The 23,578-nt window shown below is 38.5% G+C and overlaps 1 protein-coding gene across 1 annotated transcript; it reads left to right on the forward strand.

Annotated features, from left to right (window-relative positions):
• Positions 1-1,123: 1,123 nt before the first annotated feature.
• LOC147506458 (transducin family protein / WD-40 repeat family protein) lies at positions 1,124-22,063 on the forward strand. Its single transcript, XM_086558609.1, has 4 exons — positions 1,124-1,872; positions 15,868-15,969; positions 16,682-17,317; positions 21,562-22,063. The coding sequence occupies exons 1-4, from the start codon at positions 1,204-1,206 to the stop codon at positions 21,721-21,723; spliced, it is 1,569 nt and encodes a 522-aa protein (XP_086414735.1). The 5' UTR covers positions 1,124-1,203; the 3' UTR covers positions 21,724-22,063.
• The last annotated feature ends 1,515 nt before the right edge of the window (positions 22,064-23,578 follow it).

A 23,578-nucleotide genomic window follows, 5' to 3' on the forward strand; every position in this document is an offset into this window, starting at 1 on the left:
TGCAGGACCACTTACATAAAATCCCTAAGAAACTAAGTAATAAAAAGAACAAATAATGCTATCACTAAGAAGTAAGAAGCTAATGACTAATTAATTGCCATCTCTGGCGAGGCAAAGTGGGCATGCATTATTCTTTGACAACCGTGTATAAAGACATCTTCTATGGAACTTGTGTTCGCAAGGCATTCGTGTGATGTCTAGTTTCCCTAACAACTCCTTGAAACATATCCGACATTCAGCTTCCTCCAACTCCTTTTTTTCAAATCTTAACTCACCAGAAGAAACTTTCGAACTATCAATTCCACCGTAGAGATTGTTTTCAATTTGTTGGATAAATTCCTCTTCATCACCACAAGCTACATGGGCTTCTGTTCGAACCTCTAACTCCAAAATCAACGTGATTTTATCAGGCTTGGGCTTATTTACGGATGCTGCTTCTGCTATCTGATGGGTGAAAACGGATAGTTTTTTGTGAAAGATGTTCCAAAAAAATTTAGGGATATTGTTGGCAGATACAAACTCATCGAGCACATCACTGCGACAACCATCTATACTCAACAACTCAGTAAGGTTGAAGGGTATCTTAACCATGTCTATATCTTCATGTGTAGTAAGTAGCACCCTGGAACCGTCTTCTTGAGGAGTGGTGAACCATTCTGTGATCTGTGTAACTTCAACCTCCATGTTGAATGCTATTTCCTTGCTTTTCTCTGTATTATGATCATAGATAATGTTAAGGTTCTTGAGAGAAGGGAGACCATTATCATAACGTTGTGCTTCATTGATATCATAGAGAGGAAGAGAGAGCTTGGCAATGCGTTCACTTTGTGAAAGTAAATCCATTCTTTAGAAGAGGCAAACAAAAAGTATTTACTTGCTTATGGTCTTGCACTCTTGCACATATATTTATAGGTACGGTCTATGCCTATTTTGGTTTCCTCTCGTTACAATTCCTTTTTGTATTTGGATTACCGAAATAGAAACCAACTTTGTTTTGGTAAATACTAAATAGAAAGTGTAGTTTCTGTAGGACTTGGTTATCACTTATCACAGGATTTTAAGTTACTTTACACTGACTGTTACAATTGGGCCTCAACTATAATTGGGCCTAATATATGGTACGAGGTTGTTAACACCACATTCTAACGGTCCAAAAACCACCACCTTCCTCAGAATTTTTTTTCTGTAACAAAAATTCCCACTATGCCTTCTTCTTCACCATCCTCATTTCTTGGTTCCAAATCCCAAATAAACAAAACAGAATTCACAAGACTCATTATTTCCTATCTATATTCCTTGGGCTACAAGAAATCCGCATCATTATTAGAATCAGAATCATCTACACCTTTAAACCCACCCCAACTCCTTTCTCTCGAAACCCAAATCCTAAACAACTCTTCAAATTTCGACACTTGTATCGAAACTATACAAAATTTCGACACTTTACCTGAAGAAGTTCGTTCTTCAGCTTTATTTCTATTGTTTAAACATATATTTACCGAGTTTTTAAACACTGGGGATGATTTATCGGCATTGTCGATACTTCGGAAACGGATATCGGTGCTGGGTGTTGATAAGGAGAGAGTACATAAGTTAGCTAGTGGGATTGTTTTTAGTGGAAATGAGGATATGGGTAGTTGTTGTAGTAGTAATGAGGATTTGAGGAAGAGGAGGAGGAGGAAATTGTTGGTTGAGTTGGAAGAGTTGTTTCCGCCGCATGTTATTGTGCCGGATAGAAGGTTGGAGTGTTTGGTTGAAAGGGCAGTTCTTGCTCAGAGGGATGCTTGTGTTTATCATAATTCTAGTAATCAGATTTCTCTTTATGAGGATCATTGTTGTGGCCGTGATCAAATTCCCACAGAGACTTTGCAGGTTCGTGGTTCTTTCATTTATTATTTTTCGTTCCAAGTTATATAGTGAATTGAAATTACATACTATTAATTTTTAATACCATGCTTGAAGTGAAGATTTAGTTATGCCATACTATAAGTAACAAACACAGAATGTCAGTTACTTAGTTGTGCTTAACGTAGTTGAACTTATTTTTAAGTTAAATGTAACTAGGGTAACATTTATTGAAACAGCATGTTGACATCCACATGCATCAAGACTCGCTGCAAAATAAGTGTTGATCAAATACTATGAGTGAAAATTTCTGTCTATTTCATTGATGAGTTGATAAATGTTGATGTCATCAACAATGTTCAAAACCATACTCCGAATGTGCGCGACAAGCTTATCAAGTAGAAGCACTGGCAATTGGCATATAGGCAAACTCTAAATTTCCTGTATAAAAAGTTTACAATGGGAGAAGTAATTGTTGGCAAGCTGAGATCTTGCATAGAAAGAGACTTACAGAATGAGATTTATTTAGAAAATCGGGATATAGACAAGAGTGGAACAATTGTTTCTTGCTTATGCATATAAAGATTTCCATCATAACAACGGTATTCTTTAGTGATTCCTTCACCTTGCTCTGGGGTATCTTCTGACCCGTCTCTGCACCCATACACTAACCAAGCACAAGTTAGAGTCCATCTGGCATATGCAAGAATGCCTTTAGTATGCATTCTGTTGCTCATGTGCTGGTAATTGGATCCTTCTTTGTTAATTTGATAATCTATTAAGTATGGAGATCTGTATTCCACTCATATTAGGGTGTAAAACCAGGAACTGTAAACTTAAGCATATGCATAGCATTGGAGGTTATAATACAACCTGTATGGTGCGCATCCCAGAGGTCTTGAGTACGAATTGTCCCCTCTATCTCTGGTGAAGGAATTGTGGTAGCCCTTGTGGCCGGTTGTCAGGTGTGGGTGCCTAGAACCGGACACAGGTCTGGTTCGAACACCCTACCAAAAAAAACAAAGAGAAGAAGTTATTACTCTTTGACATGGCAGATTTTTTTTTTTTTGCTTGGTAAAAAGTGATATTCCATTAATAAAAGAAAAGTAGGCTGAGAAGGCCTACATTACAAGAGAACAACCGAAAAATAAATATTTACAAGCGATCAAACAAAACATAAGAAGAAAAAAACAAAAAAACCCAGACATGCACCGTCACCCCATGTCTACAAACATAAGACGATCCCATCTAGCAACAAAAGACTCAAAGAAACATCCTCTAAACTCTTTGAAGACTTTAGACCACCGGAATAACAAAGCTTTTATCGAGAGAATTGTCTTCGTAAGCGAAATAGAGATGCCATCAAAGTGATGACGGTTTCGCTCTAGCCAAATGCCCCACATAATCGCAAAAGGTAATAAGCTCCACATGTAATTTCCAGAAGAAGAGAAAGGACTGTGACCCCAACCTTTAAGCAAATCCAATACCCGGCCCAGGCATAGCCATTCCAAACTCAAAGAAAAAAAAACTATATTTTCCAAGAAAAAGGACACCAAAGAAGTACATGATTCACAGACTCACCATCTTTTCTACACAACTGGCAATAATTGACCAAACACATTTTACGACGCCTAAGGTTATCAATGGTAAGGATACGTTCCAAGGAAGCACACCATGCAAAGAAAGCAATCTTGGAGGGAATTGTTTCGACCAAATATGATCAAAACACCAAGTGTTGATGAAAAGACGAAGAACGTAGAAAAGTAATTAGAAAAATGATGGTGATCGGGGGAATGATGAGATCAGACCTTCGCGGTTGCCCTACGCATTCCAAATTATCGGTGGGATCAAGTCTCAAGAACGTAGTTCAATGAAAAATAGTTTGGTATTTATATAGGTAGAATAGAGAGTCCTTGTAGCTCAAGTAATCTTGTAGCTTGAGTAATTGTGATAGAATATAAATCTCAACTGATAATTATCTCTTTGATAAGAAACGAATCGACATAAATCAACGTATATTAAAATTGGCAAAGCCATGTGGCTAAGGTTCACGCGACACATGAGTTAATGGACACAATACATTGATCCATGATATTGCGAATTGGGCTTTAGCCCCTTCCGCCGATCAAAACTAATAAAGTGGAGACTCCAACCAACGGGCGTTTGCCACGATGGTGGGGGGTCGAAACACCCCTCTTTGGCATCTTAACAAAGTTCCCCTCTTTGGCATGCGAACAAAGTTCATATGGCAAAGAAAGAAAAAAAATTTGTCAATTATAAAATGTCGCGTCGAAAAGGAAATGATAGGAAAATTGATTTGTCGAAAAAAAATCGCGGAATTATCTGGAAGCGAAATGGGTGGCACAAAAAATTTCAAAAGAAATTGATTGCAAAATTTGTACCGAAATAATTACGTAATAATAATAAAATTGATTTGGACTACTTATGCCAGTGTAAGCTTTATATTAGGAGTACAATGAAAAATTAGAGCACGTAAAAACAAAAATCTATGCGTTTGACACATATTTTCTGTAAATGGCGTGGACGAATGGGAACGAAACAAAAATATTAAGGGAAACCAAGCAAAAATATTTTCTGTATGCCTTGGTTTTTGACCAAGCAAAAATCATTAATCACCACCCTTCAACCATCTGAATTGGGACGATGACGACCACTGCAACAACACGTTCATTCGAAACTCTGGAAAACATAATCAACTTAGAAGAGATCTTTATTTGCAGCACATATTAAAGACAAAGAAACTTGTCAAATGAAGAATCAGTGTATCCAATATCCACTAATATGCTATAAGATGATAAAACCATGCCTTAGGATCAAAGATATGAAAAAAAAAACGCAACAACAACAACAACAACAACAACAATTTTCTTTTCATGTGGCCCATTGGAATAAAGTCCACTAAAATATGAATAAACAATTTTTCTGTGGCAGTTTATGACCTTTAAAGGTAAATGTTGCCTTCTCCTATCCGTACAATACCGTTAATCATTTTAGGTAGACCAGCCTTCAAGAGAGCACAAAATTTTGAACAAAACAAACAACCGAATTGAGTACAATGAAAAATTAGAGCACGTAAAAACAAAAATCTATGCGTTTGACACATATTTTCTGTAAATGGCGTGGACGAATGGGAACGAAACAAAAATATTAAGGGAAACCAATAAAAATAAATGTAATATAATTTTTTTTTTTTAATTAATTTAATTTGAGTGGGATGCATAATTTAAGTTGGTGGCATTGGGCAATTAGAGAAAAGAATTGGCAAATAAAAATGTTCTTAACCAACAATGGCTTGGAATGTGATAGTAAGTGCACAAATTTAAGCAAAAACATGTGGGGCTAATAATGATTGGAATTGATGTGGCTATCAAATTAAATCGGATTTGGAAAAGAGATAAAGCTAGTAATCGCAAGTTGGACTTCATTAGTAAGTTCACATGGACTAGAATATTTGCCCCACAAAGATAAGTCCAACACTTATCTAGTCTTTCTCTCTCGAAGATTAAATGCGGCTTCAAGGATCTCATCATTTGAAGACATTGAAGAAAAAAGACTTCACGGATTTTCACCACCAACGCCAAAGAACTTCCTGCGGGGACCCTAATCACATCTCCATGTCCAAGGTTGTATGACTCCTTGTTTTGTTGGTGGATTAGGGTCGATATTTCCTCCTCCTCTAACAAGAAAACAATTTCAAAGATCAACATGGTGAGGAATCATGAAAGTGTTAGGATTTGCTTCAAAGAGGCCCAAAACGATAGTTTTCAATTCCCAAAGAAGACTTGAAATTTGAGAGAACCTCAGAAACTCGGTGTATCCATGTCGAGTCCTGAACCGATCTTCAAAGCTTTCTTCATCTAGGAAGTAAAGATTGTTTCTCTGCTCTTGTTGTTCCCATCCGCTATCTCCTTGTCGTTGTTGCTACTTTGCATCTTGCTCTTCTTCTTGTCAGGCGGCCCGGCGTTAGCATTGTTGGTACTCTTCTTGTGACAATCGACCGAAAAAAAATAGAAAGCACTAAAGAAAAGAAGTTGTTGGATCACGGAGAAATTATATAATTACTAAAAAATTACGAGCAAAAAGATGACGATGAAAAGTTTGGGACTTTTGTCGCGGGTCGAGGAAACGGCAATTATGAGCAAAAGATATCGATGAAAAGTTTGTGAAGAAAAGTTTTGAGTGGAAAGATCTCATGCCTTGTAAAAATAAAAAGCTAGAGAAAGTTTTCGCCCGAGAAAGTTGGCGTAATGTGAATTTTCGCCCGCCGCGGAAAAATCGGTGGTATTACGAGCAAAATATATTCACAAAAGAGTTGACGGAAAAAAGTTTTGCAAAAAAAAGTGTCAATTAATGTCAATTAGAAGAATTAAAGAAACCCGACATAAGTTTAGTTGAAAAGATCGCTCAACGCTTTAGAAAAAAATAATGAAATCGTTGGAAAAATTTCACTTAGAAAATTTCTTGTAGAAAGATCGTGAGAATGCTTTAGAAAAATAATGACGTATTTGCAAAAAAAATTCGCCGGAAAATTTCAGAGAAAGATCGTGAGAATGCCTTAGAAAAAAATAACGATCTTGTGAAAATTTTCGCCGGAAAATTTTTTAGAGAAAGATCGGCACAATGCCTTAGAAAAAAAGAATGAATCATGGAAAATAGTTAACCGAAGCTAAAAGCGAAATGAATGCAAATTTCGAAGAAGAAAATGAAGATTTAATCGAACAACCGTAAGACAATTGACAGAGACAATTGATTAGGTAAGATCGGCTCAATGCCTTAGAAACAATAATAAAGGCGTCGGAAAAGTTTAACTTCGGAAAGTTTTGTTCAAAAAGATTGGCATGAAGTTTGTTGAAATTTGTTGCTTTCGGAAAATTTCTCCTAGAAAGATCGAACAATGCCTTAGAAAAATAATGAAACCGAAAATTTTAAAGCTTGGAAAATTTTTCGTGAAAAAGATCGGTACAATGCCTTAAAAATAAATAAATAAGTCGTCATATAGTTTTCGCTTTGAAACGGAAAGAGTTATCTGAGTTGTATAAGCAAAAATCGATAAGGAACCATTGGCTTTTTCTCAAACCAATGATTATGTGATTGTGTGAATGTAATGCCAAAGAGCTAAAAAATGTTGTTTTTAATAAAACAAAGTATGTGTTGGCTATTGAATATCATTGTGATGTTATATAACATACATGGAAAACCGACAATGTTGTTGAATTATATAGATGACCACGAAAATAGAATGAAACGCCTTGATGCTAACTTTAAACTTGCAAAATTAGATTGAGCGAAAAATGCTCCGATCTGAATCGACGAAACGAAACGGGGCACTTCATCGATGTTGACATAAGCGCGAAGTAACCGACGAAGCGTAAAATCGTTCAATTTAGGCTATCGACGAAATTAAATGTGGTAAGTTCGTCCGGATTTTGTCGTGAGCGATAATCACGACTAAGCGGTAAAAGCGTTCATCTTAGACCGCCGCGAAATTAAACGTGGTAATTTAAATTCGGTTTTGTCGATATAGATAATACGACTAAAAGAAATAAAAGCGTTCAACTTAGGACCCGACGAAATTAAACGTGGTAATTTAAAATTCCGGTTTTGTCGTAACAATAGTAACGACTAAAAGCTTAATAAAAGCGTTCAACTTAGATTGACGAAAAATTAAACGTGGTAATTTCGCCATTTTTTGTGGAAGGCGATATTAACGACTAAGCGAGCGTAAAAGCGTTCGACTTAGACTGACGAAATTAAACGTGGTAATTTCGCCCGTTTTTTATGTAGCGATAGTAGCGACTAAAGCGCGTAAAGCGTTCAACTTAGATTGACGAAATTAAACGTGGTAATTTAAGCCATTTTTGTCGGCGATATTAACGACTAAGCGGCGTAAAAGCGTTCGACTTAGACTTCTTGAAAACGCGGTAATTTCGCCAGTTTTGTTTATAGCGATAGTAACGCGACTAAAAGCGGCGTAAAGCGTTCAACTTAGATTAACGAAATTAAACGTGGTAATTTTGCCATTTTTGTCGGCGATATTAACGACTAAAAGCGTAAAAGCGTTCGACTTAGGTCCGACGAAATTAAATGTGGTAATTTCGCGGATTTTGTTAGAGCGATCATACCATTGGGCCGGCGTGAAAGAACCGCTTCTTTATTGATTACCAAGTCTTAAAAATGCAAAGATAACAACGGAAAATACATTCCCGAACTGGAAACAAACTAAATATTGTATTATTTTATTTCTCGGGATAACGGAAAAACACAACTAAAATCTACTTATAGAACTTCAGCGGATGAAACGCGTTCCACGGCTTATCGAGAACATTGCCATCTAAATCTCGGAGAAAATAAGATCCTTTGGTGGCAGGGCGATCTATGATGTATGGACCTGTCCAGTTTTCTCCAAATTTACCGGAATCTATCAACCTCGTCTTTCGACAAAGTACCCAGTCATCTTTCTCAAACACTTTAAGTCGAACTTTCTTATCATATTTTCGTTTCATATCAGCTTGATAACTTAATTAAGCTGTTGAAGACCAACATCTCTTGTCTCATCTATCAAGGCTTTGGCGAGCAAGTGCTTGATCATTCGACTCCAATTCCACGTTAAGTTCGTGTGGTTGGTGTCATCAACTCTGTAAAGCAAGACCGCTTCCATCAGTAAGCAAGATTAAACGGAGAAAATTCAATTGAATGCTTAGGTGTGGTTCGATAAGCCCACATAACCGCGGGAAGTTTCTTAACCCAATTTCCTTTGGCTTGTTGAAGTCGTCGGCGAAAGCATTGCAAGAATGGATTTGTTAGTAGCTTCGACTTGTCCATTAAGCGAGGATGGTATGGTCTTGAAATTGTGAGTAATCTTCAAGTCGAAACAAAATTGTCGAATTTCTTGACATCAAATTGTTTGCCATTGTCGGAAGTCAATGATGTTGGAATACCGAAAACGACAAACAATGTCTCGCCATAAGAATTTTTTAACATCCGAAGCATGGATCCGGGCTAAGGGCATAGCTTCATAACTTGGTAAAATAATCGATTCGCGATGAGTAAAAAACGAACAACGCCGGGGAGCTTTGGAAGAGGACCGACGATGTCAAGACCCCACTTTGCAAGCGGCGAGGGCTCAAGATTGGATGAAGTTCCGTTCTGGAAGATTTCCCATATTAGCATATTTCTGACAAGGAACACACTTCTCAGACAAACGCTTAGCATCCTTTTGCATGTACGGCCACCAGTATCCTTGTGTCATTGCTCTATGAGCGAGACTTCACCCCCGGGAGTGGTTCCCACATAGGCTGAATGAATTTCTGCCAGACGAGCAAACCTTCAGCTTCCTGGCGAGACAACGAAGCATAGGGTTAAGACTTGTGCCTTTGCGATAAAGTTGCAACAGACCGTTCGAAGTCGATATGAGACAATATTTCCAAGCATCGCGTTTGACACGATCACCCACTTTATGATCGGGAGGCAAGATGTGATCATGTAAATATGTGATATAAGGAAGACGCCAATCATCCGCGTCCACAAGGTGTAAGTGGAAAACTTAGCTCTATATCAGGAACCTCTGGAGCATTGTCAGCTTCATGATCGTCGTCGGTATGGACCGAGACAATATCATTGATAGGATCATTGTGGTCATCCGATATAGCATAAGTTGTGGATCAAGCGTTTTTCTCGCAATGATAGCCGGATTATCAAGATCACGCCAGCGCCTTCGAAGTCGGCCACGGGAGATATCAAATTGGCATAACGTGATTCCTCGAAAATGTCTTGATGAAAAACAACTCAAAGTGATGTACATATCGGCGACATCCTCGATGGAAAGATCGATACTTGGTTCCTTTTGAAATTCAATGGTAATCTGGCGAGGCTTATCGACTTAACCTGCCGCGGATAAATAAAAGCGAGAAATCCGCGATGTCGCGACGCCATGACCATGACGACGCCGCAATCTTGATAGAATCAAAATTTGAGCAATCCGATGAATTAAGTCCACATAAGCCGCCATTCTATCGTCCACGAAATGCGATAATGATCCACCAAACCGCTAGCGACTAACTTAGAATCGGAATAATTGTAGTTTAGTCGCCCCAATGAAGAGCGGTCGCAAAGCCGCAAATGGCAACCGTATTTCGACTCGCCTCATTATTTGAAGCGTCAAAACCCAAACGCGACCGACTTCTCAATTTTTTTCTCCATTCGGTTGCAAGATTACACACCCAATACCGGAGCCATACTTATTATCACGAACCATCGGTGTAAACAATCCAACAATCGCCAGATACATCCGATAAGTTTGGCAAATCATCGCCCAAGAGGTAATGGCGTGTTGTCGATGACATTTTCTTCGCCTAGTAATCGTCGGACATAAGAATATCATCAATTGGAAAATCAGCCATTAAGCGAAGCGAAAGCTTGTCCTTTCCCGGTGTCACGAAGTTTCAAACACAATGCTATAAAGCTAAGGTAACTTTCCCATTCTCAGCGAGGCTTACTTGATTCCCGAAAGATTCACGAAAAGCTTTCGCGATGGATATTCGGTATAAACTTTGACGACTTCGTCCCCGGAAATAAAGCTTAAGGCGTCGGGCGGCATGAACCAAGGCCAATGCAATTTTCTCACTCGAGAATATCTTGTTTCAAAGAATTGTAAAGAGTTTTGCTAACAAAGAATATAGGGCGACCATCGCCACCGTTGACAAATAAGGCGACTTACGGCATGATCGATGGCGGCTAAATACGAACCTATAAATTTTGCCCGTTCTTTGGATCGGCAAGAAGGGAGGTTGGATTAAGTATGCTTTCAAATGACGAAATGCAAGTTCACAAATCCTCCGATCCAAATTCTTGCGTCTTTCAATGTTTGGAAAAAGGGCGGCATCGATCGAATCTCCGAGAGATGAAGCGATTTAGAGGCCAATGCCGTCTTGTAAGTCGTTGAATTTCTTTCTTTGACGTCGGAGAAGGCATTTCAAGGATATTTTCGAATCGATCGGATTTGCTTTCATTCAGCGTCTAGTCATCATGTATCCTAAGAATTTACGGATGATAAACCGAAAGAACACTTAAATTTGGATTCAAAACGCGTTGTTGAAATTGAGAAGTCCGTCGAAAATGCGACTTGCAAATCGATAAGATGATCAGTGCTTTTGTAGATTTGACAACCATGTCGCCGATGTATGCTTCGAATTTGTCTTTCCAAGTATATCGAAAAATAGTGTTGACTAGCTTTTGATATGTGGCTCCAGTTGGCGTTTTCAGACCGAAAGGCATTACACAGTAACGATAAATGCCTTGGTGCAGAATGAATGCAGATGAACTCTTGGTCCTCAATGAATAACGAATCGATGATAACCGAATAAGCATCCAAAAGACAAACAAATGAAACCCGGATGTTGCATCGACCATTTCGGATATCTAATGAGGCAATGGATACGGATGAACCGGACAAGCCTTATTGAGATTTGTGAAATCGATACAAACACGTAATTTGTCGTTCTTTTTAGGCACTGCGACAACATTTGACATCCATGTTGGATAAGTCACGGGCCTTATGAAGTTAACGGACAAAGAGGCGGTCGATTTCGTCTTTCACTTTCATCTTTCTATCGGGGCCATCCTTCGGGGCTTTTGTCGAACCGGGTTTTGCATTAGGATCAATGTCGAGTTTATGACAAACCAAAGGATCTATACCGTGCATTTGCTCTGTTGCCAAGCAAACACATGATTATTCTTCCTGATAACAAAATAAGCTCTTGTCTCTCCTCTTCTAGAAGTTCTACCAAATAAAAGTAGTCTCTTCCGGGAGTTGGCCAATTTGAACTTCTAAAAGTGGATCGATTTGTCGGGGTCCTTCAACATTTCTATTGGCGAGTAAACTGAAGGTCCCGATCTTTTATAATTGCTATTTGATGGCGTTGGAACTTCGAGAATAGTTAGGTCCAATAACTTCGGACTTCTTATAATCATCGAGAACATTGTCGTGGCAAATTAGAGATGCCGGTTGATCGGCAAGACCTTACGAGACTCTTTTATTGAATGGGAACTTGATGGCTTGATGATATGTTGAGACGACGGCTTCCATATAATGAATCCAATCTCGACCAAGGATGACATTGTAAGGGGATTTACAATCCATCAATAAGAAATCAATATTGACTTCATTCTCGCGATAAGAGTGGCCAAGGAGACACCTTTCCAACGAATGAGTAAGCGGTACCATCAAAACCAACGATAGCGATTTTTGGGGGTGACCAAGTTATCAATAAAAGGAATCTTGCGATAACACCCGAAAACATGACGCTTATTTGAACTACCGGTGTCGATCATTATCGTTGTACAGACACGATACGGTGATATCTGCCCGGTTATCACGACAAAGATCATAATGAGGAACATGCATTTAGATCTTGGTCGATTGAAACATAATGGTTCATCTTCAATAGTCTCCGCATGCGAAAACCTTCCACGAAATTGATCCCGATAACTTCGCATTTTCGATTAGGATGTGGATATTTGACTTTAGAGCGATCCAACGGTTTTCCGAGTATTGAATGATGAATCAATGATGGCATGTCCAACCTTAATGACATTGTGATCGATGATAGTTAAAGCTTGAGTTGTTACTTTCTTACGCACATATTGATCAAGTTTCCCATTCCGCGCAAAGCTTTTCAATTCTTTCCCGAAAAGACCAGACAATTCTCCGTCTCACACCATAATCATTATGAAATTTGCACCATAACGATTTATCGCGAGTTGATTTAATTAATCGTCGCAAAGGAAACGGCCGGAGCGAAAAAGGAGACTCTTATCCTTGATTTTGTAAGTAAACTACCGCGATATTTGGTATTAAAAGCGGGAGTTAATTCAAAATCGATAAAAGGCTTTCCAGTCCGCTTTCGTGGAGTCTTCTTTCTTATCGGAGGCTTCCGACCGGGTTCTTTGTTGATCAAAAGTCGGATTCTTACATTTATTTCACCGATCATTGAAATCCTTTCCTTTATTATCTTTGTCACGAGAAGTTCGAGCGGTAGTGTCGCCTTCAACATTGATAAATTGTTGAACTTCACGGTATAACGCCGTCGAGAAGATGGAATATCCCGAACAAAGAGAGTTGTATAACCCATCTTTATCAAACAAAATAGCTTCTTTAAAAGCGTAAACCACCATTAGATCGGATTGTTCGTAAATCTCCGGTGCGGCTTAGGCGGAAACGCTACGATAAAACTCTGGAGAGTTTCCTCACGTTGTTGCTTGATGTTGAAAAGAACTTCGGACTCCATTTGGGCGTTTGAGATTATGATGAAAACGCCTTGAAAACTTTTCGGTTAAGTCCTTGAATCGACGAATGAAGCGGAGGTAATTCGCTAAACCATACCAACGCTTCCCCTTTTAATGTAGAAGGGAAAAGTTTGCATTTTAAAGCATCATCACCTCCCGATAAAACCCGGTTTGTTTGTGAAATTAATCACATGAAGCATAGGGCAACCCTCGACATCATCATATTGATCAAACTCGGTTGTTTGAAGTCTTTGTTATGAGTAGCTCTTTGACGGGCGAGAGAAAATTTGTCCAAAATACCATCTTCAACCGCCAGATTTTCTAGTGTCGATTCAAAGGATCGGCCCGTAAGAGTTTTTAATCATTTCTCGACACGTTGAGGAGTCATCGATCCAGATCTGTTTGATCGTGGATCATAGTCACGATGGCGCCTATGGGAAATGAATCGAGCGAGAAGAAAAATAAGATTCATCGTTTCCGTGTCGAGATGATTGTGGATGGTACGTTGGGCTTCGATGCGATAATGTTGAATGATAAGAACAACGTTCTTTGAAGTATTTCACCATACCGATGGTTCACGATCATGAGTCGCGATCATTATTACGTTAAGCCATTTGAATTCCTCGGGACTTGCCGAAAATTTGTAGGACCGTGGGTGCGATCGGACGATTATGAAGCGATTACCTTGCCCTACCGAGAAACGTGACCAAGTGGGTGGAGATTTCTACGAGGTCGGGAATTAAATTAAGCCCATTACTCTTAACTTGTTGATGGGTCATTTATGCGAATATTGCGAATCTCATCCTCACCACTTAAACGATCCCACACACTATTATATCGTTGGCGTGTGACGCGTTGTGGTGTGATGAATACAACATCATCTACGAGTGGAGCTGCGTCGTTTAAGATGGCGCTTGTAGTAATTATTCCGTTTTTTGGACAGCCTTTTAACTTTTGAAGAAGTGCTTCTCCGAGACATATGACTTACATTATCCGCGACGATAATCGGAGAATCGCCGAAGCAATAACCTCACGCGAATAATTTGGCGATGGTGGAACGACAATATTTGAAGGTATTATCTTTATCCGTATTGTTGTCCTTGACCATCATGTTCGATGATCGCCGCGAATCACATCGGGACCTTGAGCTCTTCGAGTATGCGTCATAACTTTCGCAGAACGTGATCGAGGGTGTAGTATAAGAACCGCAGACGGCGCCAATTATGTTTCGACCAAATATGATCAAAACACCAAGTGTTGATGAAAAGACGAAGAACGTAGAAAAGTAATTAGAAAAATGATGGTGATCGGGGGAATGATGAGACTGTACCTTGTGGTTGCCTACGTACCCAAATTATCAGTGGGATCAAGTCTCAAGAACGTAGTTCTGAATGAAAAATAGTTTGGTATTTATATAGGTAGAATAGAGAGTCCTTGTAGCTCAAGTAATCTTGTAGCTTGAGTAATTGTGATAGAATATAAATCTCAACTGATAATTATCTCTTTGATAAGAAACGAATCCGGACATAATAATCAACGATATTCAGGCAAACCATGTGGCTAAGGTTCACCTTAGACACATGAGTTAATGGGCCCTTTACATTGATCCATGATATTGCGAATTGGGCTTTAGCCCCGGGTCAAACTGAATAAAGTGGAGACTCCTACCAATGGACGTTTGCCACGTAGGTGGGGGTCGAAACAGAATTTTAAAATCAATGATCCTAAATGGCTACAGAACCAGGCAGCGTAGCACCTCTGTTAGGCCACATTTGTAAAGTAACATTGCAACTTGTTCCTGTTAAATGCAAGAGAGGGAATTTCAGAGCTAGGATTGGAGGCCATGGAGTGAAAACTTTCAACCTCCGCATTACAACTTGGTCTTTGTGATGTGAATTACGCAGCGGAATAATGAAACAATCAATTAATAACTAGGTTAACCCTAAAATACTCTAGCTGGTCTTTTCTTCATTGAGCCGACATGGCTAATTAAACAATAAATGTAAATAAAGAAAAGGCATGCTAGAGACGCCTTTTATATCACTTTATCACTTAAGAGGAACATTCACATATCATATTTAGCAAAGTCTGACACACTTCTGGCCAGCTAGGGTTCATGGTGCTTGGGGCATTTCCCCCTTGCTGACATTATCTGTGATTGCTTGAGGAATGACATCTAGAAGGTTTTCTTTATCAATTTCCCTCTCTCTTTTTGCATGCCTACTTTCTAAGCTGTCAATTGGCTTAAGCTTGATTCACCTCCCTATTGATTGATGCATACAGCTGTCCAATGCTTACACAAGTAAATTAAAACTTAAAAAATTGAATGTACGTCAAATATTTACACCGAGGTGTCGAGAGGTTGGCTATAATTATGCAGGTTTGTATTTCTGCCCATATAATGTGATCAAACCATTATAATCCACCCAAATGACAATTATAAATCCTTCTTGGTTGGTAGATAGTAGACCGTGGATTGGCACTATAAAGTTTAAATCTATGAGGCATAATTTTCCACTGTCTGTAAAGATGTTTATAATCGTATCTATAAGTAAAGTAAATGAACATAAATAGATACATATTCATATTATTTTGTTTTGCATTATGCTTCATTCTGTGATTGTCTGCTGATCTTTGATTGTCAGTTATGCTTCACATCCTATTTGTTTTCAGGATAACTATATTTCGTGCAGCATATGACATTTTCTACAAATGCAGATACTGGACAGCCATGAGGATGAAGTTTGGTTTGTACAGTTCTCTAACAATGGGGACTACTTGGCATCATCATCCAGTGACCACACAGCTATTATATGGAAGGTATTGGCCTCTATTCTGGTGCTAATATCTCTTTATCTCTTTCCTTTTTCTGCAAGCACAAAACTGATAGCTGTGAAGGAAATTGAATGTAAGTGAAGAAAAGCTATTGGGGCTCATTGGTTCTTAAGATGAAAAAGGAACCTCATCAATTCCAAGATAATTTTGACATTTTAGATCGTATTATTTGTGATTGGGAATACGTACTTTGGTATCTCATCTTCCTACTGTTAGGAATGTGAGTTTTGATTTTGTTTTTACTAATTGGGAAGTGGTGGTGCAGCTTTGATATTTTTATGGAATCTTGTTTTGTCTACGACTAAAAAAGCTTTAATGAATTTTCTTTCAATAAGATGTTTCACTGCGGGAAGAATGGTGGATAAAGTACATAGCTTATGGTCAGAGAACTGTTTCAAGGGGTCCCCTTTGATCCCTATCTGATGGTCAAACATTTAAAGTGAAAGATTCTGCAAGACCAAATAGATTAGAGATGAAATGATAACTAGATTTGTTTTTTATGGACAGAATAATTGGGTGAGCCATAGCTTGGTGGATTGGTAATTTGGTATCCCCGCCAAGCTCGTATCGAAATTTATGCTAAACTGAACTTTAAAAGAAATAAGTTTTCATCAACTTGAAATGCATAGCAGTTGTGTAATTTCATATATGGTGGGTTTTCGTTTTTTTTTTCTCTTTACATTCTCTTTTTTCTCAGGTATCAGAAGAAGGCATCTTGTCTCTGAAACATACTCTACGCAGTCACCAAAATCCAGTTTCCTTTGTTGCATGGAGCCCTGATGATACAATGTTGCTCACATGTGGAAACGGAGAAGTCCTCAAGCTCTGGGATGTGGAGACAGGCACATGCAAACACACATTTGGTGAAAAGAGTCCCATTGTTAGCTCATGTGCTTGGTTGCCTGACTCAAAGCGTTTGGTCTGTGGCAGCTCGGACCCCAACAAGTGCATCTACATGTGGGATCTTGATGGAAATGAGCTGGAGGCTTGGAGGGGAGTGAGGATGCCCAAGGTGTCGGACCTTGCTGTAACACCGGATGGAGAACATCTTATCAGCATATGCTCAGAGAAAGATATCCGTATATACAGTTATCGTTCAAAGACTGAGCGGGTTGTTAAAGAAGATCATCCAATTACATCACTTTCTGTTTCCAAGAATAGTGAGTTTCTCATCGTAAACCTCAACAGCCAAGAGATCCATTTGTGGGAAATTGTTGAGACAGGGAACAATCCACTGAAGTATACAGGCCATAAACAGGGGAAGTATGTCATTAGGTCCTGCTTTGGTGGGGTGGATTGCATGTTCATTGCCAGTGGTAGTGAGAATTCACAGGTTTGGTTCTGCCTCTGAGCCTTTGTTTCTTTTCCTTTTATCTCGCCACCCTTTAGCAACTCTTAGTGTCCAATAGTTAATAGGTAAGAAAGAAAATATTATAAATAAATAAATAAAATAAATGAAAAACCTCCATCATAAAGTAGTAATGTGTTGAACTACTACAAGGGATGCATGAATCTGGTATACCACTCTACATTATATCTATGAACATGAGTAGGATACCAGTATACCACTCTAATAATCCATTATGGACGTATCAATCTGAACTGGTCTTTTGTAAAATAATTTTGGTGTTATTTTGGGTTTAAGCCTAAGTTACACTGTGGGAGTGGGTGCGGATGCGGGGAAGCGTGCCTTTAAAAAAATATACAAGGTTTAGAATCGTGAAGGGATATGTATATTTGATTCACAAATATATATATTTAGTAGTCTATGAACTACCTGATAGAATTTCAAACTTACCTATGGGAGTAAGAATTCTTGTCATACCCCGAAGACCATGTTGCTTTACTTGAATTATGATGAGCTGTAACCAAGTCAACTGGGTGTAAATAAATAAACAAACACATAACTTCCTTTAATCAAAAGGAGTTGCCATATTAAGGACAAAAAACCTTGGAGTGCGTTTGGCAACTCGAATTGGTCATTAGGAATATAATAGAATTGGAAACCTTTAGAATGGAATCAACTATAATAGAATTCAATTCCAACTTACAAAATTTGTGTTTGGTCAACTTTCAGAAATTATTGAATCCAATGCCAACTTAAAGTTGTGTGTTTGGTTGTTATAGAGAATCTTTAACAGAGTCAATTTTTTGGTTTCTTTCATTTTCTTTTTATGTCCCCAAGTATGTATGAAACAAGTTTCACATTTACATTGGAGGATAATAAACATGGAAGGAAATTGTAGCTAAACTTCTGACATGAGGATAACAGATCCATCATTGCAAATCAGTAAGTATATTGTTTCAATGAGAATATTCTGGCATACATGTGGCACATGTGGAAACTTCAGCAAACTCCGCCCCCACCTTGGCATACATGAGATCAAACTTGCATGTGATAAAATTGGTGGAGTTTGAAATCATGCACGCAACCCTCTGAACTATAGCCTAAGTCTCCCCAGGAAGTACTCTGTAGGATTCGAGGCTGGTAGTTAAGACCTCACTTGAAGCCAGTGGGGGCACCAGTTAAATAAAATCAATAATTGCTGAGAATAACTAAGGTAGAGGGAACCAGCATATATGGGAGTTTGGGCCAGAGTTGGAGAAGTATATAGACCCCGAGATCTTTGGCGCGAGTGGTAGATTTTTGAGGCACAGTGGAAGATTTTGGGATCAATGATGAATTGTGAGTGAGAGAGTTCAGTTGCGAGTAGGAGTGTTTGTGCGAGTAGGATTGGATATAACGAAATGGATTCAACAGTCTGTTGGATTAACAGGTCCCGCAACTAGGGCTGTCAATGGGTTTCAATAACCCGATAACCGATCCGAACCAAACCAATAAAAAACAGTTTGGGTTGGGATAATTTGATTTATTTTCTACCAACCCGAAACCGAACCGATAAGATATTGGTTTGGTTTCGGGTTTGCCCTCCACCGAACCGATATGAACCCGAACCGATAAGATGACATTTTAGTAATATTTATGATTAATTTTGTATATGTTTATCAATTATGTGATTGAAATTAATTGATTTAATTTAAGATTTAATTGATTTTATAGTTTTCGGTTCGGGTCGGTTCAGATTCGGTTTGCAATATTTCTTATCGGTTCAGTTTGGTTTCGGATTCTCAATTTTCTTATCGGTCTGGTTTGGTTTCGGGTTCCTGACTTTCTTATCGGTTCGGGTTCGGATTTTCCAGGACCCGACCCAAACCGATCCATTGACAGCCCTACCCGCAACAAAGAAGATGGAGTCTGTTTAGAATCCAGTTCTATTCAATTCCAAGCCTCCCAAACATCCCAAAAGTAGTAGTCCACCAAGAATTTTAATTAATTTCATTCCTCAAGTCCGATTCCAGGTAAGCAAACATGCTCTTCGTTCTTTTGGAAAGAGACGACAAAGGATAGCTGCTGATGTGGATTTTCACATTCAATTGGGAGATCTGATACGATTTCTTCTATTATTATGGAAAAGAAAAAGAAAAAGAAAATATACGATTTCTTCCTATAGAGATGACACGGCAGTATTGACGGAATTTCCAGTAAATTAGTTTGGAAGATTTAAATCCTGCTGAAGGTCAGATTCTTTTGTTGGTGTGTGATTTTGGGATGCACGCCTACGACAAATAATCTCATCCACATTGGGATGAACATCTCTCCAGTTTGCTCCATGTGCGGCTTCCTCAACGCATCTCATGGAACCACTGGGTCCATCATTTCCACTAACTGCACACGTGGATATGGTGGAAGAGTGGCTTAAAGCTTGGCCTAAAGTTAGAGGTGGAACCTTTGGCTACAAAAGTTGGAGGTTGACACCTTATGCGGTGTTATGGGTTCTCTGGAAATCGAGAAATAATCATGTGTTTAGAAAGAAGGTGATCTCTGTTAATAGAGCAAGTATGGAGGTTAAGGCTCTCCTTTGGTTTTGGGCACCGGCTTGGTTGGAGGGAACAAATATCTCTTCAAGGACTTCATTACTGATCGGAATGATGTCACATTCGGAAGAAGATGAGTTACTCAGGGGATTAACCAAGGGAACTGTAACTCTATTTGGGGGATGTCTTTTGTTCAACCTATTAGGTTGTACAGCATCTGAGGGCCTCCCTCATGCTTATCTAACACCTTGTGTGATCTTTCTTCATGTACATTGTTTATTCCAATAAAGAATACTTATCAAAGAAATAAAAAAATAATCTTCCTCTTTCCAGATTTAGTACGGAAATCTCTTCGATTTCAAAGTTTTAGGAATTTTATTTATATCTCATGGCTTTTTTGGGGAGCAAATCTTTTAACTGGCGAGATTCACGGTACTGCTTTGGGTAAAGCGTGATACTTAATTATTGCGATCCCAGCACAAATCTCCTTGGGATCCACAGTTCTAGAGCGGGTGCGGGTGCGGCTATGTATGTGCAGGTATCCTGCAACTAAGGTTTAAACTCGTCACTAATAGCTTTTTTGGGTTATACCCTTTGTTCAATTTTATTAGGTTTTGTCCCCTCCTCCATTGACTTCTGTTGACTAGGATGAAGTTTGTTAATTGCAATTCAACTTAAGTTGCTGACGTTTGCTATTCAAAACAACATAAAACATGGCCGTGGTCCTAATTAAATGGATCCGAGGGCTCTTCTTTATCTTCTTCCTTCATTCAACATTTCAACCACCCCTCACTTACGCTCCACCACCAACACCCAAGTATTTCTCGTTGCAGAATATTAAAAATGAGGACAAATTCATGGAAGAGTATCAAAAAACATTTCAATCCTATCCAGTTTCATGACTTCATGTAATAAAATGTTAAAATCAACAAATTCACGATTTTTATTATTTCATCAGTTAATGGGATTGGATATAATGGGGTTTGATTTTAACAAGGTTTTTGTGATTTACCTTAAGTGGTGGTAGCTGTCTAGGTTTTTAATTAGGGGTGGTGGTGGGTGATTGTTGAATTGAAATCGCAGAAATGAGCTTATGCCAAATATGATATTAGTGATAGGGGCTTTAACTTAAAACCCTGATAATTTACCAATAGAAAACGGAATGCCTACTACAGCGACACATCCAACTTTGGAGGTGCGCGGCGTCATGTAACTTTCATTCCAGAGACATGCGAATTGATTTTATGTCCTTTTTTGTTACTCCGTGTCCTTTTTCTTTCTCTGTAAAATAGGACTTCTTCTTGAACACCCACACACACACACACACACACACCCCCCAAAAAAAAAACATAATAATAAACTTTTTTCAATGAGATAAAAAGGTAATGTGTCTTAGATGTCTTCCCCTGACATCACCTATGCGATTAAAAATTGTAACATAATTTGCGATATGGGTGTTATATATCTATCGTGGATGTAAGTATTTATTTTCCAACTTCTGCTGACATCGCCTATGCAATTAATCAGGTTTTTTCAGTTTTGACATTTTGGTTTCTGACTAGATAAATCAGCCTGATAGATGACTTAATTTTGGTCTTAGGTCTATCTTACATTATGCACATTAGTATTGATGAAAATTTTACATGTGCTCCATGCTATTGTACGTGTTACCAATACTTACATATATGCATGTGTACACAGGTATACATCTGGAACAGGCAAAATCAGAAACCTCTTGAGGTTTTGACAGGGCACTCAATGACTGTGAACTGTGTGAGCTGGAACCCTACCCAACCTCAGATGTTGGCATCGGCAAGTGATGATCAGACGATTAGGATATGGGGACCAAGCCGGAAAAAGTAAAACCCAAGGAGATGGTTCTATGCATCGTCAGTGTTGATCTGGGTGAGCAGTGTAGATATGTAACAGATTCAAAAATAGTTTCTTCTCCTAGACAATCTTCTCCTTCTAGATCATTATCACCAGAAACCCATTTCTTACCTTTTAAAATGTGAAGGTTTTCTCTTCCTTTTTTGAGTTTGCACCGCTCCAGTTTTGTAAGGTGGGGCAGCCATTGTAAATCCCTGTTTAATAGTGACAAGTTCTTTCCTACTCCCACTGAACCTCTCTCAAGATGGTTACTACGTAGCTTATTTTCCTATATATACCTGTGGCTTACTTAAGCAGATTGTTTAGAACCTTATCACGTGACTTTTGTGTGTGTTATTGCTTCATATATAGTTTTGAGCTGTTACTTCAAATTTAATTTCGTGGCAATACATGGGAAGCTTCATTCCTCAAGCCTTCTATTTGAGCTCTCGGCTCCTTACTGGCTTAGTAGTACCAGTGGGGAAAAAAAGAAATTTGTACTCTGAAGTAATTTTCTGATTTTTCTCTGGAAGGATTTTTATGTCTGAGCTCATCAGTAACAGTGGTGGAAAGAAATTGGTGAATGAGATCATACCTCCACTCTAGAATTGGTCGTTGAATAAAGAACTGGATATCTTTTGTGAAATGCAGAACAGGTTTAATGGTGTGAAGACTGCCATTCAAGGACCAAATGATACCCAACTGTGTGATTACGTGCACAAATCATCGAGTGAGTGTATCACTCCGAGCATGTTGCATGGACAAGTTATACGGTATAACTTGTCCATGCAGGTAATCACACAGTTGGGTCACACCCGCAAGGTTGGAGACTCAAGGTGGATTCAAGAAAGCCCCACCAAGTATATCATAGAACATAGAAGTTGCTGAGTGTATCAAGGGTACTAAAATATACAATGCACGTGTATGCCAAAGACTTCGTTAAAAGTTAAAACTGGACGTAGCAAAAGTAAATGGGAATTCCAATTATTTAAGTTTGAAATGCCATATGGTCACCAGTACACAGAAACTAGTCTATTTGAAAATTGAAAAGTACACTAAGATGGTGATATGAGATCAACAGATGAACAGAAACTGTCATGTTAACAAACAAGAAAATCCAGCTATTTGGACAATGAGAGGTACAAGACTGGGAGTTCTATGTGCACGGGGATTGCACTCCTAATTTATAACTCAGTTTAAAATACACAATTTGATTATTATTATTATTATTTTGTTTCTTACAGTTTAAAATACACAATTTGATTCACTTATATACTCCATTAATCAATGCATATTTTTTTAACATTATATACACATGTAACTAGAAGCTGCTCAAGAATACTGATCGAAAAGATAGGAAGCACTTGAATTTCACTAAGATATTAGTATGGATCGGTGGCCAAAACAGTAAATAATGCAAGTATGAATCAGAATCACGCACCCCCTTATTAGGTCCAATAGTGCTCGACTTAGTACCAAATAATTCGTAATAACTAGACATAGCAAAAATAACTCTAAAAGGTGGTGACCCAGACACCCAATAGTCAGTTTTCAAAAGAATTGGTCTATTTGAAAATCCTTTGAAAAATACAGTAAGATAGCGATATAAGATCAACAGAAACTGCCAAATTAACAAATAATAAAATCCAATTATTTGGACAATGAGAGGTACAACACTTGTTAAAATATAGGCTTTGATGGGGAGTGTTATATGCATGGGGTTTGCGCTCTTAATTAATAGCTGCTGAGTTTAAACTTTAAAATACACAATTGGATTCACTGCTCCATTAATCAATGCACATATTTTTAACAGTATATATATATATATATACACAAGTAACAAGAGTAA

Source organism: Coptis chinensis, chromosome 4, assembly GCF_015680905.1.
Source record: "Coptis chinensis isolate HL-2020 chromosome 4, ASM1568090v1, whole genome shotgun sequence".
NCBI lineage: Eukaryota > Viridiplantae > Streptophyta > Magnoliopsida > Ranunculales > Ranunculaceae > Coptis > Coptis chinensis.

Bases quoted from the DNA above. Each gene is read 5' to 3' on its own strand.
- LOC147506458 (XM_086558609.1), top strand. From the start codon at position 1,204: ATGCCTTCTTCTTCACCATCCTCATTTCTTGGTTCCAAATCCCAAATA. The intron at 1,873-15,867 runs GTTCGTGGTTCT...CTACAAATGCAG, and splicing joins TTCCCACAGAGACTTTGCAG to ATACTGGACAGCCATGAGGA. The intron at 17,318-21,561 runs GTTTGGTTCTGC...ATGTGTACACAG, and splicing joins GTGGTAGTGAGAATTCACAG to GTATACATCTGGAACAGGCA.